Source organism: Zootoca vivipara, chromosome 11 (assembly GCF_965207765.1).
Source record: "Zootoca vivipara chromosome 11, rZooViv2.hap1.1, whole genome shotgun sequence".
NCBI lineage: Eukaryota > Metazoa > Chordata > Lepidosauria > Squamata > Lacertidae > Zootoca > Zootoca vivipara.
In genome coordinates this window covers 14,415,232-14,435,629 of record NC_142594.1, presented here as the reverse complement: position 1 = coordinate 14,435,629, position 20,398 = coordinate 14,415,232, and the positions used below count along the sequence as shown (strand labels likewise).

The following is a 20,398-nucleotide window of genomic DNA, read 5'->3' as shown; positions in this document are numbered from 1 at the left end:
GTTTTGCTCCTAACTCTGATTTTCAGGATTCTTTTGAAAAGTCTGCCCCCTACTGGCAAGGCATGGAACAACACCAGGCAGAACTGGTTGCGTAACCAGTTGGACTTTAAGCTTTCTTGTTTGCAAATATAATGTTCACACTATTCTCTTCTTATATTAGGAATAGGATAGCTACATGTTTTGTTATTCCATATGGACAACAACAGGAAGGCTCAGTTATATATGCACATGTAAGGCAGGGCATATTGTGACCTACCAAATGTAACGTAGATCAATGGCTTTATATTGCAGTCTTGCCAAGTGCTTGACACACACCCTTTTATTTTTCCAGTCCCAGCCATGCAGCAAACATAGGGTATGTACTGAGCTGCTGACAGGGCGCCATCTATGGCTATTTATTTATTTAATTTGTACATTGCCCTTCATCTGAAGGTCACAAATACAAAATGAAAACACAAAATGCATAACAAACAAAAAAAACCCTCAATAATTCCGTTTTTTCAGAAACATTCAAAAGGCCATAGACTGTTTCAGTCAAAGGCCTAGGAGAAGAGGAATGTTGATAAGACTTATTGGACTAGGTGGGTAACACTGCACAGGCCTTTTATCAACCTTTTTTATCATCAAAAAAATTAAACCGTAAATAACATTAGTCATGCAATTTTAAGACTGTTTTATTTCTGAAGAACAACACTGACATCTCATCAGGAGTAGTTTAAAAATACTGATACAGGACAACAGAACTTTCAGACTAATGACATCCAGCAGCACTCAAATATGTACGCAGAAGCTTAGGGATCATTATTTGGGAATATGAATGCTATCAGCTTCCACGGAACCCACTACTCGCACTAACAAGAGTGTTAACATCTCTTCCTTTCCCTGTTGAGAGATTTCATTGAGTTAGTCATACATTATAAACACGTAAAAACAAAAGTATTTTTTTTCTTGGAAAAAATTAAAGAGAGGGAAAAAAATCAGTGCTGCATTTTAACCCAATGAGATGAAACCAAGTACTTGGTAGACAATCTCATGACAACCTAGTTTTCTCCATACTATTCCTCACACTAATACTCAAATTTGGTACAGTTTGCATGCATCTTTTGCATACAAAGGTGGCAAGACATGTCTTTTAAGGTGCTTATTTCAGAGATCTGACTTTTCAAACATTAGGGATTTCATGCAGAGTAGGTTTCCCCACTCTGCATAAATAAGCTTCCTGCTTTTGACACAGGGGTATCCTGTGGAGATTAGGGGGCCCTGTGACTTATGGGTAGATTCCCCATAGTACCTAGTAACGTGCACAGGCTGTTTCTGTGTGGACATGTACTATGCTTTGGCTGGAATAAGCTGTAAGTGCACCTGGAGAGAATTACACACCAGTATCATGGCTGAAAAGACGACAGTTTACAAATCAAAGTGCAACACAGTAGGAAATTTTTTAAATTTTATCTAAAAAAAAAAGTTGAAAGTGCAATGCTAATGGGTAAAGGTTTTCCATAGACATTTATAAAATTTTGTCAAAACAACCTGTACTGTACTTTTGCAAAATAAATACTTTGCTGTATGCTTTATGTACAAATACTCAACTAGAATATTGGCAACGTCTGAAAAATATCCATTCATCAGTTTTTATAGTCTCAACAGCAGGCATCCCCAAACTGCGGCCCTCCGGATGTTTTGGCCTACAACTCCCATGATCCCTAGCTAAGAGGACCAGTGATCAGGGATGATGGGAATTGTAGTCCAAAACATCTGGAGGGCCGAAGTTTATGGGGGTGCCTGCTCAACAGTGTGTGTATTGGGGGGGGGATCTGTGCTAGAGATAAGCTTCAATGCCAACTTCAATTCTCTAAGTACAATTTCTTATATATTAAAACCCATACTGTTCATCTATATTGGAGGATGTACTAACAGATTTTGAATATATAAAAACCCACATGCCTTTGTCTTCTTTAGAGTTCATCCAAGTTTTGTACATCTTGTCCCCCAACAGATCCTTTCAGTGATCATCCTGAAGCAGAGACATCCCGGACTTCATATAGGAACCACTCAGCCATTTGTGAGACAGCATAAACAAACTGACGTAGTAGTTTGTTGCTTTAGCAGCAGTGAAAACCAAGGAACCGTCTTGGATTACTTGTAGAATACTGGCATAAAAAACAAGCATCTCAATAATTTAGTCTAAGTAGTTCCGATTGTTCATTTGCTTCTTAGGAAAATATTGGACTGGTCAAGTTTGCTCAGTTGGTGCCTTCAGTGTTTCCAGTTCCAAGGAATACAGAGGTCTCCATCCTGCATCACGGAATAGAAATGAGAAATGCAGAGATGCATGCCTTGCAAGTTGGGAAGCGACTCCCGCTCCAGCAGTCTATTGCAAGAATGGATCATCTGTACACTGGAAACGCTGGGCTCTTTGTACAGCCGTTGGAGACGAAATTTCTCAGCTGAAGCCTTGATCAGTTTCTTCTCTAACACCATTGACCTGAAATAATAAACATAAACCCCCATTCCAAAGTTATAAATGTGAAGGGGAGAAAATACAGAATTGGTTCTTGTCATTCAGCTTTTGGAACTATCCGTTCTGCTACAAGAGGCCCATATTTTACCCCCCCCCCCCCGCCCCAGTGCTTCCCAGACTGCAAATTATCAATTTAATGGATGGCTAATCTTGTACCCAGCTGTGGGGGGATCAGGATAAAGGAGTATTCAAGGGTTTTGTCTCAGTTATCATACACTTTTCCAAATTCCTAGCCAGGTCCAGGAAAGGGAGGCAACTGAACTAGTGACTAGCTGGCACTAAGGCCAGGTGAAAACTAGGTCCTCAACCCTCTCTCGCTCACCATGGTGTGTGGTTGTATGTATATTTGTGCTAACACATCCAGATGAGAACCTAGAGCACAGCATTTACTAGGAGGGCAAGCTAGGCAAGAGTTTTTTCACAACTTCCTGAAGCAACACACTCTAAACCTCCCAAGATGTCAAGCACAGCACAGAGCAGTAGCAGTAGCACTGAGCTTTAAGAACCACAAATGATGTATAGATGGTATTTAACACCAGTAAAATTGGCTAAGATGTATAGAATGAGTAGTAAATTATGCTGGAAATGTAAGGAGAAAGATGGTGAGTTTTATCATATGTGGTGGACATGCGATAAAGTTAAAAGATTTTGGGAAATGATATATAATGAATTGAAAAAGATTTTCAAATATACTTTCCCCCCAAAACCGGAGGCATTTCTATTGGGAATTATAGGAGAGGAAATTGGAAAAGAAGATCAAGTATTATTTATGTATGTGACAACTGCGGCTAGAACATTGTTAGCCCAAAAATGGAAAACCCAGGAGTTACCAACGATTGATGAGTGGCAGACGAAAATGATGGACTATGCGGACTTAGCAAGACTGACTAGCAAGATCCGAAACCAGGGAGAGACAAGGTTCCGAAAAGACTGGAGTAAATTTGTGGATTATATGGAGAAGAACTGTAGAAGTTTAAAGGCACTTGCAGGACTGAAATAAATCCTACAAACTGACTAAAGTAAGGGAAACAAAGAACTGCAAGATAGGAGTGAATAAGAAAACCGCATGAGGGGAGGGAGGGAAGTCACAGCTCGGCAGAGCAAAAGGAACTGAGATGGGTGAATTTAAGACGAATTGTATAAAAAATTGTTTTGTTTTGTTTGTTTATTTGGAAAAAAACTTAATAAAAAATTATTATTTTTTTAAAAAAGAACCACTTACTCTTCCTTTCTTTTCAGTTTCTCTCGCGCTTGTTGTGCTTTAGTGATCATAAACCACTGGAGTGCTGCTGGATCACAGGTTGTTGGGATGATGAAGTGCCCTAGTTCATGCAGATATGGTGCATACCTGTCACTGTAATAAAAGAGGGAAAGTACACTAAGGATAGTGCAAAACAGCCGATGGTCCTTTTTGTATGGAAGGTTTTTGCTTAAAGTAATATTTACAATATAGAAACTTAACCCAAGAAGATAAGTCCTTATTTATTGGATCACCCATATGCACATGCTTATTGGTACTCTTAAATAATGCTAAAACGTTAGACAGACCAGTTACCATTGCAGAAGCCACGCTGATTCTGCTTCTTTGAGATGCTTCGTAATTCTCTATTTAATGACACTTACCATCAGTGTTCCTGGAACATATATTAATTCTAACTGGTCTGTAATTTGCTGGAACTCTTAAAAAAATGGAGCTGCCATGGAGGAAGTTCCTGCCTCCAAAGAATGCTCTGCAGCTGTTGATGCCACTGCCACCGCAGACAATATTCCTTTGAGCAGTGGTTTTCAACCAGTGTGCCGTGGCACCCTGGAGTGCCTTGAATGATTGGCAACACTGGTCCATGTCCCTCTTTCCTTCCCTCTCTCCTCTGATGCCCTCTCATGTCTCTGCCTCCCAAAGGCTTGCACAGCTCTTTATTGCAGCAGCCCTGGCTACAAGCTCCACAGGTGAATGGTGCCTCTGGGAGGTACCTCTCCTTGGGGCGGGAGGGCACCTCAGGGATGGCAGCAACAGCTGCCTGGAGGACTCCCAAGGAAAGGGGAGAGGAGGCTGAGGGAACACTCTACAAGGGAGGGTGTTTGAAAAAGGGTGAGAGGTGCCAGCTCGGCAGGGAAGGGGTGACATAACCGGGCTCCTGAGCCCCATGGGGTGCCGCAAAAGGAATGTGGTTTGTTAAGGGAGCCATGGACTCAAAAAGGTTGAAAACCTCTGCCTTAGAAGCCTGATCTGCTGCCCTTGTGGATCCTTCTGCCCAAGGCAGTTGCCTCACCTTGCCACATGAGTGGGCCAGCCCTCATTACTGTAATGCGCAACGCTTTGAATACAGTACAGAAACTGCAGCTAGTGCAAAATTCGGTGGCCAGATTGCCTGCCAGGGCAAGATGGTTGAACATGTAACAACTCTGGCACAACTACACTAGTTGCCAGTTAGTTTCTAGGCTCCGTTCAAAGTCCTGGTTTTAACCTATAAAGTCTTGTGTGGCTCAGGTCTCCAATTAACTCAAGGACTGCCTCTCTGCACATGAACCAACCCAAACCCAGCATTTGTCATCTGAGACCCTTCTCAGGCTGCCCTCTGAGGAGTGTGTGGAAGGTAGTAACACAAGAATGGACCTTTTTATTGATGGCTCCCCACTTGTGGAATTCTCTCCCCAGGGAGGCATGCTTGGCACCATCACCATCTGTTTTTAGGCACCAGCCAAATACATTTTTATTTACCCAAGCCTTTTGCCCTTAGTTGAGAGGGTGGCCTCTTTGTTGTGCTCATCCTTTTAAGTGGGGTGAGTAGGATTTGTTTCTTGTATAATAAAATCATACCTACATGGATGAGCACATTAGATCTTGTTTTACTGCTTGGTTTTAACATTTTGACAATTTCTATTTTTATTACACAAGTCACTTTGAGACACTTTGGTTCAACAAGCAGCAAATTAATATATACTGTATCATCATTGTCTTCATCTTGGTAAATGCACACCTTTCTAGAATCATGTGCAACCCACGCAGGCTGTGAGGGTGAAATGGGAGCCTGCTGTTACGCACTCGATTGTAAAAGCTGTCCAGGACAGAGTAATACTCTTCAAGCATCAGCATCGGTTGAAGCTCTTCAATGTATCCTACTTGTATGCCTCCCAAAATATGGCTTATGAGGTCCTCCAAAAGCAGCACTTTTTTCTGAAGTGCAGAGTAGCTTGGCAATCTCTCAAAAATCTGCACAAATTAAAATGTTTATTTAAGTGGGTGACATGATCAAACACAACCAACTCCCACCCAACTGTCCAAACGTACGTTTTAGAAACTCTTTATCAGCAGAGAGTTACTGTTAATGGAAAATGATAAACTCCCGGCTTGAGACTTGAACTTCCTACCTAATGAAATCAAGTTGGAAAATATCTGTGAGGGGTTTTAGGCGCCAATTTAAGGATTTTGTAATTTCAGCAAATCTCATGAAAACAATTTAACGTTTTTATAACCTTGTCAGATGACTCATCCTGTATTTCCATTTTGATGTATTTCGGTTTGTTCTCATCTGTTAATGCCATTTCAATTTTTACAAATTCTTATTTGTAAAAGAATTCATACATTGCCTATTACAATCTTTCAAAAGGTAGGATACAATGATAAAACAGTAAAATCACAATAATCTAAATAAAATACAGCTGATAACCCAGAGGCACCATTTATTCACTTCAGATTTTAACCCCTGAAAAGGTTTAAGTGCACAGCTATTTTTTAAACAAAAGCATTAAATTGTAAATAGGAACTCTGCTTAGTATTAGCTATAGTCAAAGTGGCTCTGACACAACCTCATAAATAAGCTCACAGAGACTACTAGCCTGCATAACATTTCACGAGCTTCCTAGGGGCTAGCAGAGTGGGATGGAATCCTCTGAAAACCTGCTTAGCTATCTAGGGTAGGAACAACACACTTTCTCCTTTCCTCGGAAGCCCCCTCACTCGCCTACATGTAATTCCTTGCCAAATGGCTACCAGACTAGTGCTTTAAATACAAGACTGTACCAACATATTCCTTAAGGCAGGGAGGGGTGGGAGGAGGGAGCTCATGAGTTAGGCCTGCACTAGCCCAATATATTACAGAGATATCAGAACTGCAGGAAGGCTTTTAAAAAATGCATTCATGTAACCCTTAACTAGAACCAAAATATAGCTTTATAAGTTATATTTTAGAGTTGTGAGTTAGTTGCTTTAGACATTAAGGCACTAGAGAAAGAGTCAATTACTGTATGCACATACAATGTTGTAACTCCACTTTCCAGCAGCAAGGTGACAAGTCACCATAAACTCTCCTTAAGAAATCAGTGACAGGTTGTGTCAGCCAGAAACAGGGAGGTTGCCCACATAGGTAATTTTTTTCACTCCACATACATATTAAAACAGGCTGGAAACGGCAACATTTTTTTTAAATTAGAAAATACATAATTTAGTTACCAGTTCTTACTTTGGTCCAGTGGTGGTGAACATCCATAGTTCCTAGCATAACATTGCCTGTTGCACTCATGCCTGAATGGTCTGTAAATATCACTGTGCGGCCTATTGAAAAGAGGAGGCATTTTTGGGGGGTCACTATTCACAGCTGAGCCTTTTGGAGGGTGGGGTTGACAGACAACAAAGGGAATTTGTCTAGGGATTCCAAACGGTTCCCTGTGGATCCCCTGCTACAGATCTAAGGTCTCTTTTAGGCTGTCCTCCACTCTAGGCATCTCTCTCTAGGCCCGCCTGAATTCCTGGCACCCACATGCATAAGTAAACCCTATGAGTTAACACCAACATAATCTCATGTGGGTGCTTTGAGTCACCACAAGAGATCAGAGTAGGATAAGAACACATGAAGACCTCTGCCGGATAATGCCAAAGGCAATGGTACCTGAGTGAAATGGATTCCCCCCCACCTGCAATCCCTCTGGAGCTTGTGTCCAGAATAAACTACCTCTGACAGAGGAAGTAACGTGTGGCAATCATGCCTAGTAGTCACTAATAGCTTTAGCCTCCATCAATGCAACCTTGGAGACGTGAAGGATCTGAATCATTTACAGCTTTAAAGCTCAAACACAGCACCCCACATTCTGCTGAGAAGGAAAGCAGGAAACCAACTTGCGCCAGCTTAAAAGATTAGAATTTTCTTTAAAGAGCAGCATAATATCGTTGACAAGTGAAAGAAAGAAAACTGCAGCAAAAGAATGTACCTTTAGCATTCCTTAGCGCTTCTGGGCTTTGTTGAGCTAACCGACTTAGACTGTGTAGCTGGCTGCACCGATGGGCAATACCCCAGCTCCTCTGCCATCTAAAAAAACCAAACCAACACCACTCCTTTTAAATTGCACAGCAACTTAGGTAACAAAAGTGACAGAGTTCGTCAATGAAAGGCACTATTATTTGTTATTAGCAGACAAGCAGCTTCGAGCATTATAACTCAAGGTCTATAACTCAAATAGAAACTTTGATAGTTTGGGTGAATGGGTGACTGCCATGGGTGTCTATATAGCTCTTATCTAGTTTTGCTTTAAATATATTTGCTTTTTTGTGTTCTTAAGTATTTTTTGCTGTTGAAACAATTGTGTGGGAGGATATTAAAACATTGATGATCATCATGCACAGAATGCAGCTGCTTAGAAATGCAAGAAAACCAAGAATAAAACTGCAGTGACCATTATAACACTTGGACAACACTTGGACTAGCATTGTAAAGACACATTTCTGGTACGTTTAAAATACATTCGCCAGAGTCTATGATATACCAGCAGTATTGCTCTGTTCCATCCTTAATCTAAAAAAAAACCCATTGCTTTCTCACACAGTTTAAGTTAATTTGTTACCTGATATCAGAGAGCTGTAGCTGATGAGAAAGTTCACCTTTCAGACGGTCTAGCTCTTTCCTGAGTGGTAAGCTATTCTTCAGCTTCTTTTCTGCACTTTGTTCATTACTATCTAACCAAGAACTAGAAAAACAACATGGATCACAAAGAGATTTTAAAAAACAGTATTTGGGCAAGAGGATTAACGATAAACTTTAAGCAGCAATTTAAAGTGCTCATGTATCAGAAAAATTGTGAGAGCGCATCAGGAGCCTTCATAAAATTATGGAATCATAGAATTAATTGTAGAGTTGGAAGGGGACACATGGGTCATCTAGTCCAACCCTCTGCAATGCAGAAATCTCTTTGCCCAATGTGGGCTCAAATCCATGACCCTGAGATTAAGTGTCTTATGTTCTACTGACTGAGCTTCCAATTAATATTTATCTAGCACACAGCCAGCCACACCCTCTTCCAGGATGTGCCATTCCACCTCGTTTTCTCTCTCTCAAGGTCTTTGGGCATTCAGTACCAACTGAGCATGCTTAGTCTTCATTGGGTTGTTTTGTTTACCTGCCTGTGAAATATCTGTTATATTTCTGCAAACCCCTGCAGGTTCCTCTAATCCTGCTGATTTGTCCATCTCTAGTGTGAATGCTGCCCTTTTGGCTACATAAAGATCCACACTTGGAGAATGACTCGCAGTTGTATACCAAAAGAAGAATTTCTATGGGTTTGTTGATTAAAAGTTGTGGCTGGCTTTCATTCAACAATGGCTAGCCTCCCTATGGTGCTCTTCAAAACTACCAACATTCCTGGCAGTAAATACTTTGGAGGAACGAACATTTTCATGGAAACCTGTATTGTCAGCCTGTGAACACAGTTAGAAGGACTGATGGCAACGTAGTGACAACTATATGAAGTTAAAGTGTGTGGCTGTCATTCTGGGAATTGTGCACGCAAATTTCTGTATGTACTCTCAGGGATGGAAAAAGCATGTCGCTATCAGTAGATAACCAATTCAAATTGTGATGGTCAAGTCAAAGTCTATTTCATGAATACTACTTTTCCACATCTATCTATTTCCTAGTTGGGGAACCTGTGGGGTAGATTTTGGGAGCATGGGAAGCTGGAGGCTGCAGTGGGGGAGCAGCGGAATCTGAACTTGCATTGTGCAAGCTGAAGTCCATTCACATAGCATGCTTGTATGCCTGGTAGGAGTTCCAAATTCAACACTTCCCTACTCAAATGATTTAAAAATTAATCATTCAAGTCTAAAATACGAGGCACAAAATATCTGCTTGGGATAAATCAGATGGTTTGCAAGAGAAGTTGCCAACTTCTACCTGTGACATCTCCTGGTGAAAAATCAATTGGTTCAAAATCCCGAAAAGGCCTCTTAAGATTCTGAAATTGAGGAAGGTGATGTCACTAAGGTCAGTACCTTAGTGTAGTTTCCATCCTTTGAGCCTGTTCAAGTTCTTCCTCGGGATCCTTGAATCCAGTAAAAGAGTAGTAAGTCTTGTCCCATTTGATAGGCCTGTGGAAGATTCTTTCTGCTGACTGGTTAGACGGAGTCGCCACTTTGCCATTCAAGATTTGGACATGCTCCGTAGATAAGTTACAGGAGTTCAGGATGTCCAGCACTGTGCTTAGTAGGTCCTTGGTGCGCAAGGTGAAACTGACTGCTCGAAATTCTACAAAACACAAACCCAGAACAAGGCAGTATTTAACAGAATGCATTTCCTTATGCTTGCCTTACCAAAGATAATGCAAACCATGGCTTGCATGGATTAATCTCCTAGTCAACTTCATTAAATTGTAGTACTACTGTTATTAGCTGATTTGATTTCAACTGAGAGTGCTCCTGGACTCAGCAGATTAAGTACCCACTCTCCAAGATTGATACGAACAGGCTCCACTGTGAAGGCTTTTCTTAATGCTATTTTTGGATGAAGGACTCTATTTTTGGATACAGGACTCTGATAAAAAACAACAACACTGAAATATAAACCAATAGCTGTGAAGTGCTATGGGCAGGTATGCATGATACTAAGACACAGAAACATCAGTGTATTTGTCTATTATCACAGCACCCTGCTCCAACAATTGATTACTATGTATTAGATGGTAAATAAAAGAACTTGTTAAAAGTGATTATTCATAATTAATTCTCAGTTCATTGTGCTAATAACTTCTAGAACAGGATATAGTAAAGTGAGATATAGTTAGTATTTTCAAATCAAAAACTCAACATCTTTTTGATTTAGAGACTACATGAATTTTCAAAAGTGGAGCTTTAATTTTCAGAAAAATTCCTCCTGTCTACATTAAGCAGTTTTATACACTATATTTTGGCTAAGTGAGGGAAACCATAATTTTTATAGGAATACACAAAGAAACAAATCTAGTGGCTAAATCCAATGTTTAAGAGGCTTCTCAGAAAAACAACAATCCAGTGCTTAACGGCTAGAAATTTTAATGACAAGAAAATTTCAAGTACTCAAAAGCATTTTATTTTGTAAGGGAGGCGGGACCCGAAATGTCTAAAATACCTGAGGAGCCAAATGGTTCTTGAACATTGGAAGGATTTTGTTCTTTCTCGCGTACGTAAAAAGTGAGCCGAGTTGGTTTTAAAGACCTGAAACCTGGTTTTTGGAGATTCTCCAAATACCCATTTAATTTCTTCAAAGAATTTTCATTGATCTCCTGAAAATAATTACAAGAAAAAGAATTACTCAAGTTTTGAATATGGCCCAGGTTAAAGCAAATAACACATAAATTAACAGTGTCTGTTCACAACAACTTTTGATTCACAGTATATTTATATGGAAATGTGTGTAGTTTACTAAGACTGAGGAAGCTCAGGTTCAAAAAATCCCTATTCTGCCATGAGTTACCGTGTGCCAGGCAGCTTTTCAGCCTAACTTAACACAGAGAACTGAAAAAAGTGGTGACGGGGGAGTCATGGTCACCATCTTGAATCCACTGAGGCCCACCTGGTGCCAGGGTAAAATCTGCATATTTACTCAAGCTTTTAGTAACTGTTAATCTCACAGTCTAATTTTATAATAACTGTCACGTGTTTTAAGATAATTATTGTTTTATCTTCTGGATTTGTGTGCTCCACCCTGATAGTGGGTTATAAATATTATGTTCTTACAGAGGAGCCATCATAAGCTTCCAAAGGACCCTAGGGTTCTCTGGAACACATAATGAAAATCACTACAAGAGTCTAAAACAGTGTGTGCATTTTTAAAATGTCAAACAGATTAGTAATGACCCAGCTACCATAATGCCTTAGAACATAAGGACTCCTAATATTTAGGGCAAGAGGGAATGACGCAGATTTCACCAGGTTTTTATGCATCTCTTTTTACTGGGAAATTACCCCTGTCGATTCCTAACAGCAGCACTTCTACTTCAAGTTTTATCCACAAAGTTCAACTTCACAACAATTCTAAAAAATATTTTAAGTGATATATAATGGTAGAACGGAATCCGTTCCGGAAGTCCGTTTGACTTCCAAAACATTCGGAAGCTCCTGCAGCCAATTGGAAGCCGCATCTGACGTTTGGGTTCCAAAGAACGTTTGCAAATTGGAACACTCACTTCTGGGTTTGCGTCATTCAGGAGCCAAAATGTTCAACTTGCAAGGCGTTCGGGATCCCAGGCATGACTGTATTAGAGTTTGTCTATAATACAAATATCTAACAGTACAGTATCTATCAATTCAGAAGTCCCACCGAGTTAAATGGAGCTCAGTCTCCATACTTTTCTCATTTTCTATTTTTTATGTTGTGAACTGCCCTATAATCTTCAGATGAAGGGTGGCATACAATTTTTAAAGACAATAATAATGATGATGATTATGTCATGGTAGGTGTTTAGGATTGCAGCCTAAACCACTGGAGAAAAATGTATTTACCCTTTCTCTGGGATGCTGGCCAAAGAAATCTGGATGCACTGCAAAATAGAATGGCCGCAGAGCATTGACAGCATCAGCCCCCGATAAAGCTCTTGCCTGGATAACATGCTGCAATGGTAATTTACTGAGACATAACCTAAGAAATAAAGATGAAGAGTAAGTTAAGCAGCCTAAGAGACCACAAAATGCTTAAATGTAAATTGCAATAGAGATGGGATAATTCTGGGACTATTTAAATTAGGATTGGGCTATGCAATAAGAGGTAGCTATGAGGATAATACTTGTAACAGTACTAATAAATTTAGAATTATATAAGCATGCACTCAGAACTACCACATAAGTCCAATAGGCAACATACAACCGTAGATAAATTTCCTGAGTATGAATTGTCTGCTCTATGATGATGATGTACATTTACCTCTATAGTTTTGACCAATAGATCTTCCAATTTACAATCTTACTTCTAATTTACAATTCCTAGAACTAAAAGTTTTAAACTCCCAGAAATTAAACCAAAAGTAGATGTAATAATTTATATGCTACAATTAAAAGTGTAGGAGTAGAGCCACCTTACCTCCTCACAGTCCCCCAACGGCAAAACATCTCAATTCTTTTAATCTTGATTCCAGATTGCCTCTAAATTTCTTTAAGCAAATAAAACATATTAAACATGTAATTAATACATTTAGTTTTGTATATGTTTACTTTCATTTTGCCAATACTTAAAGCAACAGAATTTGACTGTGAAATTACAATCCGGTTTTATGTAAAAATATTCACCAGTGATGCTAAACAGTAGCAGGAACAACCACTTTAATGTTGTTGTGACACAAGTCGCATAAAAATGGACAAACTAATTAAAAGTTTGTGTAAGCAAGTAAACACAAAAACCTGATAATTTCTATACAGTACTAATTTTTAATTTAAGTGCCTTTCCTGGGCCCCAGTACAATGGTAAGAGCACACTGACTAAATCAGATTACAAGGAGATGCTGTTCTAGCCAATTTCTTCCTGAAGGAAACTTTAAGGGAAATAAAACATATTCTTGAATAGTAAAGGCATTACTGACAGGGAGAGATACAAGCAAATATGTGGACACTCATACATCCCATCTTATAAATAAAATAAAATCAACTGAGAAAAAGAGGAGTGCTGCTCATCATGGGTACTATCTGAAAGGCGCATGCAACAGTCATAACTAACATGTATTGCACCAGTACTAGCTGGGTTGGCTGCTGGGTAGTAATTTACAAGTTTTCCAGGATACAATTAAAAATGCTACAGGAACCTGTTGCCTGGAGACCACAGAAGAGCAGAAAAAAAGTTTAACTATATACTGCAGGCAAAGGAAACTTATAATAACCACATCCAGTTTTTTCAAATACCCGCCTTTATACAGAGGCACACTTGCACACAAAGGAAAAAAATGTTTGAAATTCCCTCAGATAATCAATTGACATTAAGTAGAGCTCTGTGTTAATCTGGATTTTAAATGTAATAATAGAGTTGCAAGGGACCTCAAGCATCACCAACCCCTTGCTAATACAAGACACCTATTACTATAGCATCCCTGGTTACCCAACCACTGCTTAAAAACCTTAACAAAGGAGAGTCCACAACCTTACAAGACAACCACTGTCAAACAGTTTGTACCATTAGGAAGCTATTTGTGATGGTTAGTCATAATCTTTTTTTGTGTAATCTGAACTCACCAGTTCAGGGCAATACCACCATCTGGAGCACAGAATCATTTAATTGTAAATGGAAAGGGACCCAAGGGTCATACAGTATAGTCCAATGCTCTGCAATGCAGGAATCCCCTCTAAAGCATCCATGACAGATGGTCATCCAACCTTTGCTTAAAAACTACCAAGGAAGGAGAGTCCACCACTTTCTGAGGGAGTCCATTCCACTGTTGAACAGCTCTTACCGTCAGCAAGTTCTTCCTGGTGTTTATAGTCGAAATCTTCTTTCTTGCAAGCTTGAAGCCATTGGTTCGCGTCCTACCCTCCAGAGCAGGAGAGAACAAGCTTGCACCGTCTACCATGTGACAGCCTTTAAGAGATTTGAAGACGGCTATCCCCTCAGTCTCTTCTTTTCCAGGGTAAACATACCCAACACCCTCAACTGTTCTTCATATGGCTTGGTTTCCAGACCCTTGATCATATTGGTTACCCTCCTCTGCACATGTCCCAGCTTGTCAACATCCTTATTAAATTGTAGCACCCAGAACTAGACACAGTACTCCGACAAAGGCAGAATAGACTGGTACTATTACTTATAGCTAATGCTATTCTATGCAGCATCAACAGAAGTATAGAGTCCAGATCAAGGGACGCTCTATTATGTTAAGTCTGCTTTAACCATGTTAATATTTGCTCTAGCCTATCCCTTATGTTTGGGGATATGCAATGCTAAACAATGGTTTAGTGCTACATGGATGAGCTGCTATGAGCCCAAGCAAAAATCCGCCTCCCCTCCTATGTAGCTCAGAGGATTTCTGTGCGGATAACACTGGCTTTTCAACTTGTACAAATCTGGAATATGGCTTAAAACAAACTGCTTACTTAGTTGAGCCAGCTTCATAACCCATGATTTGAAGGTGGTTTGCTTTGAACCTTACCAGTTTTTGTTGTAAGTGAGGACTACTGGTTTGTAGAATGTGACAAGCCAACATTATTTGAAAGCGAAATAAAACTCTTACCAGCAGCAGAGTATAAAGAAATACAGGAGCACTCAAGCCCAGTGCTTTTCTCAGTCTCACCAGAGATTGTCCAGGTAGTGCTAAATCATGGTTTAGTGTTATGCACAAACACATGTTAGCAGGTTTCACAGGTTTTCCAAGAACAGGATTTAAATACAGTGGTACCTCTGGTTACAAACTTAATTCATTCCAGAGGTCCGTTCTTAACCTGACCGCTTTAGCTAAAGGGGCCTCCCGCTGCCGTGGTGCGATTTCTGTTCTCATCCTGAGGTAAAATTCTTAACCCAAGGTACTACTTCCGGGATAGCGGAACCCGAGGTGTTTGCAACCTGAGGTACCACTGTATCTTAAATTATGGTATAAAGCTACTTCAAATGGACATAGGAAGGCAACATAATTCTGATTGCTTAGATACATGTGGAGAATCCCTATCCTTCAGAACTACATGCCAATACTTAGAAACTCTAAATGATTTTAAAGCGTTTTTTGAAAAGCCACACACATTCTCCCCAAGCTTTTAAAATCTTATTGTGTTCAGAAAAGGAGCAGGATGGGGGAAGGAATCAAGACCATGCCAAGTGGAAATTAGAGATACAGCCTTATTGCAATCAGAAGATCACACTACATAGACAAATGATTAGCCACCTTTTGAAGGCTGTACAGTGCATGACACACAGAGGTTACATTAAAAACTGCAGACTCAGGACAAAGCTACTTAGGTTTCTTGCGGAAACAGGAGAGCAACCTCAATAGATTGGCAAAGTGCCATAACACACTCTGATTGGCTGAACAAAAAGTTACATTTTAACAGTACAGCTGATGTTTACAAAAGTACAGCATAAGGTAAGCATGTGAAGGATCAGACAAGTGCCTAGAGATTCAGAACTTTTACATGCCAATGACCATCACATAATGACTTTGGGAGATACAAAACTATGCCGGCAGCCTCATACAGTATTTTTAGATAACAATGTCCATAGGACATTCTATACAAGATCTCAAAGTAGCTGTCTTACCACAAAAGAATTTCAGAAATAGACTGGAAAGAGAAGTTGCTGAATTGCAAATTATCACCAAGCTTAAAACCATGGAAAGACCTGGTTTGAACAGAGACGTTGGATTCTTATCTCATTATACTTGATAAAGCGATCTTCAGCCATCTCACCCATTGCTTTTTCATGCAAGACCATTTGCAGTAGTTTACAGTCGTCAACTCCTGCCAACCTAGCAGTTCAAAAGCACGTCAAAATGCAAGTAGATAAATAGGAACCGCTACAGTGGGAAGGTAAACAGTGTTTCCGTGTGCTGCTCTGGTTCACCAGAAGTGGCTTTGTCATGCTGGCCACATGACCTGGAAGCTATACGCCGGCTCCCTCGGCCAATAATGCGAGATGAGCGCGCAACCCCAGAGTCGGTCACGACTGGCCCTAATGGTCAGGGGTCCCTTTACCTTTACAGTTGTCAACAGCTATCAGTCAGTCAATCAATCACCCATTTCCACCACCCTTCTGAGTGATACCCCTCCCCACCCTTTCTCTACAGTGGTTCCCAACAGGTGGTCCGGGGACCCCCAGGGGTCCGCGAGCTATGCCAGAGGGGTCCGCAAGATGCTATTAGAATAAAAAATATATTAAATATATTTCGTATGATAACAGATTTTTGTTTTGGCCGCTTCCTGCATGAGCAGTCTAGCGCAAAACTAGAATTTAGAGGCAGTAGTTCTGCTGTATGCCGTTAGGTGGCGCTTTACAAACACTACTGTTTTGCAAAGAGGCAGCGCGCGCATTCTACTAACGCTCACCTCCCCAAGATGCTTTGCACACGTCGGCTTCATTTGTGCGCTACTGCGCAGGTACCCCGTCTTCTCCATTCCCCTCCCTCCTCCCTGGCGTGCGCTGCCTCTTTGCAAAACAGTAGTGTTTGTAAACAAAGCAAGCATTTTCTTCCATGTGTTTCATGAAAAACAAATATAGGAATCGGCTTGACATGCGGTTGGATTTCAGAGTGAAAGTTTCAAGTTTGGAACCTAATATTTCAGAAATAATGGACTCAAAGGACAGATTTAACTCATCTCATTAAGAACTGAAAATTAAAACTAACTGTATACTGATGGAGTACTCTGTTGTAACTGTAAAAAACGTATAAATATAAAATATAAAAAGACTCTTAATTTGGCTCTCACTTTTTAATTTTAGGATTAGGAATTAATGGGGGTCCTTGTCACAATAGCGGCTCGATGAGGGGTCCTCGAGAAAATTTTGTTGGGAACCCCTGCTCTATATATAAGTGTCTGGGGACTTGCTATTTCAGTGTATCTGAAGAAGTGTGCATGCACATAAAAGCTCATACCAAAATAAAAAACTTAGTTGGTCTTTAAGGTGCTGCTGGAAGGAATTTTTTTATTTTGTTTCAACTACATCAGACCAACACGGCTACCTACCTGTAACTATTTTTAGATACAGTACTTAACCATTTTTGTTTCTTTTTTCCTCTTTGTCGAAAACCTTTAATAAAATTGATCTAAACAGGGGAAAACGCAGCCTATGAACTTTATTTGCCATTATGCTACGCTTGTTGCCAACCATCCAGTTAGCAGTTCAATTCCGGTCACAACAATAACAGAATCATAGAATTGTAGAGTTGGAAAGGGGTCCCTGATGACCATCTAGTCCAACCCCTTGCAATGCAGGAACAGGCAGCTGTCCCTTACGGGAATCAAACTCGCAACCTTGGCGCTATTGATGCCACACTCTAACCAACCGAGCAATCAGGTTGGCCCATTCAAGTTAAACGAGGCTTGCTTGCAAGTAAGCGCATCTCAGATCTTAGGATGGAAAGGGAGCTTAAGAACCACCTGCTGCTGGGTCTACCATAGCAAAGGTTCCAGATATGACACTCACCACCCCATTACCTTATTCCCAAGGTAGGGCAGCGCCCGGCTTTACTAACACGCCACCATAGGGGCCAGCTCCTAGGGACTGAGGTCCCTTTGCTTACCCCACCCCCAATAAAATATTTGAAGGGGGGGTGGCCTCCCCAAAGTCGATAGGCATTGCCATTCAGTCATGCGATTATGTGGGGTGGGGCTTACCTGCCCCCCATATTTTATTCCAACTTGGCACCCCTACACGCCACAGACGCGAGCCCCACTTCATCCCAACGGGCCTCGCTCCAGGTGAAGCAGGCCTAAGTCACTTCGAAACTGCGCGAACCTCCCGCGAAACGCCGGTCCCGTTGCTTTACCTCAGCGAGGACGAGGGGGGTGGGGAACCCAAAACAAAACAAAACCCCAGCGCTTCTTCTTTCCCCAACCCAACACTGTAGGAAAATCAACGCTGCAGCGCTGACTACACACCCGCTTACGGGGCAGCGCTCGGCGGAACGTGACCCGTGTCGAGCGGTTCAGACGTTCGGAGAAGCAGAAAGTCCTCCCCCTCTCAGAGCCCCCATCACTCTCCTCCGAAATCTCCCACCCCTCCACTCACCCGACAAGCTCACCTTACTCCTCCTCGCTGTCCCGCTGCTCCCGCTGGAAGGGACGCGGCCCCCATCGCCTCACGCGGGGCGAAGCGACCGCTCGCCGAAGCGCCGGGCTGCCTGTGAGACTCGGTCGCGTCGGCGGATGACCTCGCGGGCCTCTGCGCGCGAGAGGCACCTGAACCGCCGGGAGGTCCGCGAGGGGGCGGGGCCGACGCCGTCACGCTGACGCCAGGAGAGAGACGGGAGGACGCACGCACGCACATGCCTCCGAAGCTCGGCGCTTTAAGGCAGGCGGCGTCACGAAGGCGTCGCCACTCCTCCTCTCCGCCGCTTTTCTGCGCATGGGCAGAAGAGGTTGCTGTTGGCCCTTTGCTTTGAGCGGTGGGGAAAAGCAAAAAAAAAAAAAAAGGTGGGTGGGATTTTAGCGGCCCGGAACTTTTTGCCGCCAGAGGCGAACCACAAAATGGCGCCCCTCCCCCTCCCCCCCAGGCAGGGGAGAAACGGGGAGTGATGCGCCACAGCAGGAACAAGGAGAGGCGGAATAAAGATATACATCAGGAACAAGATCTACATTGGGATGTGCTGCTCCTGTGGATTCCGCAGCCTGAGGCAGTTGCCTCACCTTGTCTTGTATGTGGGCCGGCCCTGGCTGGCTTACTTCATGGCTCCTCCAGCTGCATTTGTGGCGCCACGGGTTCATAGCTGCCAAGTTTTCCCATTTCTCACGAGGAAGCCTATTCAGCATAAGGGAATTTCCCTTAAGAAAAGGGAGAACTTGGCAGCTATACACGGGTTAGATGCTGCAAATGTGCCCATTGCCCTCCTTGAGAATGCCACCTGGCTTGATAGATCTGCAAGGACTGCAGTGGCAGAGGCGGTTGGTTGAGCTCATTGTATGGTCTTGTTCCACATCTGCTCAGCAGTGATGCCCCACTGAGCACAAGTTCCTTGGAAAGTGGGTGTTGGGCTATCCAGTCTGTTCCAAACTGGTTCTTCAAGGCCGCCCTGGCTCTTATGTAAGGGGCCTTTTGAGAAGCTTGTAAGCCTGCAGACCGATTAAGAAGAACCTGCACACTGCAAAAGCTCCCAAAGCAACATGGGAAGTTTTTCCAAGCAAGAAAATCAGAACAAAAGCAGCATTAGGTGCATGAAATGGCACCCTAGAGGCATGTCAGTGGCATTGGACTGGCTGCTTATAGACTCTGGAATACAAGACTGGCTTCGGGAAATGGGAGTAGAGGTGGGAGCACAAATATTTCCCCTTGGGGAAGTGCATGGGAGCAGGTGAGCCATAGCACAGGTCAGGATAGATGCACTCACACAGCAGCCAGAACTGACTTCTGGGTGAAGCAAGTGTGTCTTGTACCACAAGTGGGGAAAATGGTAGTCTTTTGCTGTGAGGGCACTGCCCCTTTCGCCAGCAGTAAGAAGCCTTCAGTTTCTACTACTGCAATTGTAAATGTTGCTCTTGGTTTGAATCCTTGAAGACCCCCTGAACCTATTTTCATTTCCAAGGCAAGTTGTTCTGAGCATGCTCAATATACAGCAATTCAGATGGGACTAAAGAACTTCCTACAACTTTCTAAGCTATATTACAAGTGGTGATCATTTTGCACGTATGACATATCCAATTGATGTGAAACCAGAGGTGTGGGTCTTTTTGCCAAGTGTAACTTACCTTAAGCACTTAACTTTCTCACTAGTAAATCTATTGGCCACATGCGTGTGATTGATGGGAAATGAAACCCAGCGAGAGTTTAATGGATCCTTGGGCTGTAAAGAAAAGGCACTAAACTCCACAAACTATAAACAAGGACCAGCAAATAGATAGAACAACTTAATTCCTCTTTCCTCAGTACAATTGTTCACTTGAGCTTATTCATATCTCAATGGAAATTTGATACTTTGGCAAGTTAAGTGTTCTATATTTTTGTTGTATGGAATATTGTT

The 20,398-nt window shown here is 41.8% G+C and overlaps 1 protein-coding gene across 2 annotated transcripts; it reads right to left on the bottom strand.

Annotated features, from left to right (window-relative positions):
• Positions 1-656: 656 nt before the first annotated feature.
• Positions 657-18,569, bottom strand: TCAIM (T cell activation inhibitor, mitochondrial). 2 transcript variants are annotated; one of them, XR_015946270.1, is made up of 12 exons: positions 18,467-18,569; positions 12,838-12,907; positions 12,264-12,399; positions 10,891-11,044; positions 9,780-10,032; positions 8,357-8,479; positions 7,727-7,824; positions 6,982-7,073; positions 5,500-5,732; positions 3,744-3,875; positions 1,945-2,485; positions 657-882 (listed from the first exon to the last, which is right to left on the bottom strand). XR_015946270.1 is itself a non-coding variant. In XM_035129806.3 (11 exons), exons 2-11 carry the CDS (start codon positions 12,864-12,866, stop codon positions 2,257-2,259), a joined length of 1,479 nt encoding a protein of 492 aa, XP_034985697.1. In that variant the 5' UTR covers positions 12,867-12,907; positions 18,467-18,569; the 3' UTR covers positions 657-2,256. The 2 variants fall into 2 exon arrangements, 1 of the variants encoding a protein (XP_034985697.1); XM_035129806.3 differs by having other exon boundaries at positions 657-2,485.
• Positions 18,570-20,398: the final 1,829 nt, after the last annotated feature.

What these genes read in the sequence shown, in the direction of transcription:
- TCAIM (XM_035129806.3), bottom strand. Translation starts at nt 12,866, where the DNA reads ATGTTTTGCCGTTGGGGGACTGTGAGGAG. An exon ending in AGGATGGAAACTACACTAAG is followed by an intron (nt 8,480 to 9,779) that starts GTACTGACCTTA and finishes TTGTTTTTCTAG; the next exon opens with TTCTTGGTTAGATAGTAATG. An exon ending in TTGCACATGATTCTAGAAAG is followed by an intron (nt 3,876 to 5,499) that starts GTGTGCATTTAC and finishes CTTTTATTACAG; the next exon opens with TGACAGGTATGCACCATATC.